General features: G+C 42.8%; 1 protein-coding gene across 1 annotated transcript; it reads right to left on the reverse strand.

Moving 5' to 3' along the window:
- Positions 1-1117: 1117 nt before the first annotated feature.
- LOC113891772 (retinoblastoma-binding protein 5-like) lies at positions 1118-4530 on the reverse strand. Its single transcript, XM_027540265.1, is given in 2 exon segments — positions 1118-2889; positions 3004-4530. Coding segments are annotated over 2 exon segments (1482 nt in total). The 5' UTR covers positions 4457-4530; the 3' UTR covers positions 1118-2860.
- Between the last annotated feature and the right edge of the window lie 216 nt (positions 4531-4746).

Here is a 4746-nt window from a genome sequence, read left to right on the forward strand (position 1 = left end):
AGAGAAGGCAGCTTCCTTTAAAGTAAAGTGTCAGTGAAAATAACATTTCTTGTGAGGTAAAGGGATATGTTCAGTATTTGCTAGAGGTGAAAGGTGAGACAAGTTAGTGGACAGTATAATGAACCTTCCAGAGAACATATCCTGGAGACAGTTCCATGTGCACTTGAGAAGAAGGTATATTCTGCATTTGGATGGAATTTCCTGAAGATATCAATGAGATCCATCTTGTCTAATGTATCATTTAAGACTTGTGTTTCATTATTAATTTTCTGTTTTGATGAACTGTCCATTGATGTAAGTGGGGTGTTAAAGTCGCCTAGTATTAATCTGTTACTGCCAATATATCCCTTTATGTTAGTTTTTGTCTTATGTACTGAGGTGCTCCTATGTTGGGTGCACAGGTATTTACATTGGTTATGTTTTCCTCTTGGATTTATCCCTTGATCATTATGTTGTGCCCTTCCTTATCTCTTGTAATACTCTTTATTTTAAGATCTACTTTTTCTGATATGAGGATTGCTACTCCAGCTTTCTTTTGCTTTCAATTTGCAAGGAATATACTCTTCTATACTTTCATTTTCAGTTTTCATATGTCTAGGTCTTAAGTGGATTTCTTGTAGACAGAATATATATGGGTCTTGCTTTTGTTCAGCCTAGTCTGTGTTTTTGGTCAGAGCATTTACTCCATTTATGTTTAAAATGATTATTGATATATATGTTCCTATTACCATTTTCTTAATTGTTTGGGGTTTGTTTTTGTAGATTTTTTTTTTTCTCTCTTGTACTTTCTGACTATCTAAGTCTGTTTAACATTTGCTATAAAGCTGGTTTAGTGGTACTGAATTCTCATAACTTTTTTTTTTTTTTTTAATAAACATCCGATTTTATTTACAAAGCATTAAAGCTTCAGCAAGAAGTACCCGAGGCTAAGTCTCCTCTCATACAAAACTACAGGACATTAAAAAACGCCGAGGGGAGGGGAGGGTGACAGAAGGGAAAAAAGAATATGCATATATTGTACAAATCGAGAGAATCAAACTGAAACGGACACAAGGTTTCAGGAGCTGCAAACAATTCCAGAAGCATAAATAATTATTAGGAGCTGCTACCAGACACCCTGGCAGGGCTGACGTTGATTTTCTCAGGAGCCAGTTTAGGAGGCGGACAGAGGCTGAACACCCAAATGCTCAGGCAGAGGACACCCGGCTACTTTGCAGAAATAAGGCAGAGGCCGCCTGTATCACACAGTTTGCATACTGCTGCAGTGTACAGTAGAGAGAGAAATGAAATGGAAATAATGTCCGCAAAACAAAAACATGCCTAGTGACCCACCTACCAATCTCAACCGCTGGTCTGATATGAAATAGGAAATGAAATTCACAAAAGGAGCATCTGAGGAAAAGACAGTGGCATCTAAAAATATAGACATTTGGCCACTGGTTCAGGGAGAGCTCTTCAACTACTGAACATTTTGGTTCTAGAGACGGAATGGAAGAGACTCTTGCTGATGTGTTCTACTTTGATTTCTATGCTAAAATCCAAAAAGCAATCAACTTGTTTGGCTACCTATTGAAGCAACCACCAACCAACAGAGATTTCCCAATAAGCACAGTGTTTAACTCTCCTTTGAAAATACCGTGAAAATGATGATCCAGACTGAGCACTTCCAGTTAGCTCAAGCTCTACTCAGAGGGGCTAGAGAGCCTTCTGCACACCTCGTTTCTTCACTCTGGATTTTCAGAGAATTTCAAACACCTGGGGGACACAGCCATCCAATCTGCTAGTTTTTATACAAAGAACAGCAAAAGCAAAAATTAAAAAATTTTAAAAGCTAAGCAACCTTTCACAGAAAGGAAGTGACTGGAAACACGTAGGAAGGAAAAGGAGCGTGGGGAAACACGATGACTGATGGGAAGGACAGATGTCCACAAGCAATGATAAAAAAAAAAGGTTCCTTGATTTTTTATTTGAATTGTGTTGTTGCTGCTTTGATTATGGACGGTTTTATTTAGTCCTTGCATAGATTCCCCCACCCCAGTATAAAATAAGCTTGTTCAGAGACACCCCGGTTTGTTTTTGTCTCTGGAAGCCCGTACAGGTAAAGCAATATAAACTACTAATGATTCTTTGCTGGAGACCAAATGAAACTAGCTATCTTCATAAACCATGATTGAATGAACCAATACTGGAGAGAAACATGCAATGAGAAGAAAACCAAGAAAAACCCTGACCGTCTTACAGCCCAGCTTGAGCAAAATGTTACAGAATGTTAAAAAGAGGGGGCCTTTCCTATCTCTCTCTCAGAAAATCTGAAATCTCCAAGCACTTTCTTTTCTGCCCATCCTTTGTAACAGACTATGGAAATATAGGAGGCATCTGGTGAGTAGGTAACTTTAAAATGGAAGAAAGAATGTGCAAACCGAAGTTTTTTCTAGGATACAGGCAGCAAAATTTCAGGTAAAAGTAAGTCACTCAAGGACATGCACTGAGGAGCGAAGGCAAGTAGGAGATGGGAAGTGAGAAGCCGAAACGGTGCTGGGTACAGGGAAGACAGACGAGCAGACCAGCAATCTCCTCCAGCAACATAACGAGCATTTTTAAAGAGTCAAAACTCCTGTTTGATGTCTTCACAAATCCTCATTCCTGAGAGTCTATTTGGACTTATGCTTGAAAGGGAAGGGACATATACTCTTCTTCCATAATTCACTTCTTCATTCAAACATAAAATTCACTCCTTCCACCTCCTGGGTGGAAGACAGAGGCCTTTGTTTTAAATTAAAGTCAATCTCAGATGACTGACCACAGTGTCCAGAGGCCACATGATGGCAAAGTAGGGAAGAATGAAGAACTTCAAGGGTCTTCATAACAGTTCTGAGATTGCTCCTCCTGCTGTCAAGGGCTGGCTGAGCTCCGCCTGCACTTTACCCTTCGCTGATCCTTCCAGAGGTAAACCTCTGTCCCCTTTGTAGAGTTTCGGTTTAAATGGAGAATCTTTCTCTTTACCTTTTGATCCTTTAGGCTGGCCTGCTTGCTTCTTCTTGGATTTGCCATCCCCCTTCACACCCAGTAGTGGATGGACTTCATCATTTGGTACTCCTTGCAGTTCAATATTGGTTGTTTTGGGTTTCTTCTTAGGTGGCTGGGACCCGTCTGCTGAAGACTGCCTCTTCTTCTCTGAGCTAGCCCCTTCGTCCATCAGGGAGGTTTGGACTGCATCCGGTGGGGGGCCATAAGGATTTTCTTCTGGGTCTTCTACCTCAGGGGCAATGGGTAAATATAATAGAGCCTTTGAATCTTCCAGTTCTTCATCACTTCATCACTTCATGACATCTACTTCCTCGTCCTCTGCGGCATCAGCCCCTGTCTGTTCAGGCTCACTCTTATCTTCATCTTCAATATCAAACTCTGATTCCCTTTCTTCATATTCTACATTTTCATCCAATTCTTTGAAGTCTGGCGCAAATGCACTCCAGTTTTCTACTTGATTTTGTGCCCAGATAGATACCACTCCACTAGAAATGGACGCTATGATGGGTCGAACAGGATGCCAAGCTACATCCAGGAGGAGCTCTCCTCTGGTCCCATGGAGAATCTTTACCAGGTTGCCAATGCTCTTCTCCCAGATGTACAGGGCATGCTGCCGGGCTGACCCTGCCACTATGTACTCCCCATCCCCAGAGAAACAGCATTTCTTCCACGGGGTCCTATTCACCAAGTCCTGCAATTTCTGCATGGGTTCAGGCTCTCCATCTCTTCTACAGGTTAAGATTTCTCTACCGTCATAAACTCTGATTATTCGATCCGCTGTGTTAATTAAAAAGCAACTCCCCTTCCGGGCAAACTCTATTGACTTAATGGCTGTGGTATTGCTTGTTCCAGTTGTTACTCTGAAGGAAGCAACAAGATCCTGAGAATCGGTTTTTAGGACCAAAATCTTGCCTTTTGCATTTCCTGTATAGATATATTCTCCTCGCCTATCAAAAGATGCAACCACGTTCAAATCGGAGTCATCGTCTACGGGCAGAACGACATGTTTGGAATCTGAAAGGGTCAACATGACAGGAGCAGATTTCATGGGACACACGAGAACCTTGTTCTGATCTCGCGGATGATACTGGACTTTTAAGATGGGTGAAGGGAATCGAAACCTCTGGTCGCAGTCGCCTGACAGGACATCCCACTGTGACACTATGTTATCAGTGGACGCGCTCACGAGCTTATGACCATCTCGACTCCAGCATAAAGAACAGACAGGATGAATGTGTGCACTAATTATTTTAGCAATGCCTCTCGTCAAGAAATCCCAGATGACGATTCGACCGTCATTGCAGCCGACTGCAAGCAGCGTGCCCCACCTGTTAAAGGTGCAAGTCAGGGCCATGCTGATACAATCCAAAGTTCCATCAGCTTCCTCTGGATAATTCTGCCCAAAGGACTCCAGCAACTCGAGGTTCATGCCTGAGGACTCCGGCCGCCCGGCCTCGGCTCAGCGACGACACCCGCGCCCGCACCCGCCCGCGAAGCCCGCGTCCGAGTTGGGGGCGCCGCACAGCGCCGGCGCAGGCCCCGGAGACCTGAATTCTCATAACTTTTGATTGTCTTAAAAGCCTTTGGTTTCACTATTAATTTTGAAAAAGGTCCTTCCAGTTAGAGTAATCTTGGTTGTAGATTTTTCCTTTTCAGTACTTTAAATACATCCTGCCAATCCCTCCTTGTCTGCTGAGTTGATGTTGAAAGATCAGCTGT

The sequence above is a fragment of the Bos indicus x Bos taurus genome, chromosome 4, assembly GCF_003369695.1.
Source record: "Bos indicus x Bos taurus breed Angus x Brahman F1 hybrid chromosome 4, Bos_hybrid_MaternalHap_v2.0, whole genome shotgun sequence".
NCBI lineage: Eukaryota > Metazoa > Chordata > Mammalia > Artiodactyla > Bovidae > Bos > Bos indicus x Bos taurus.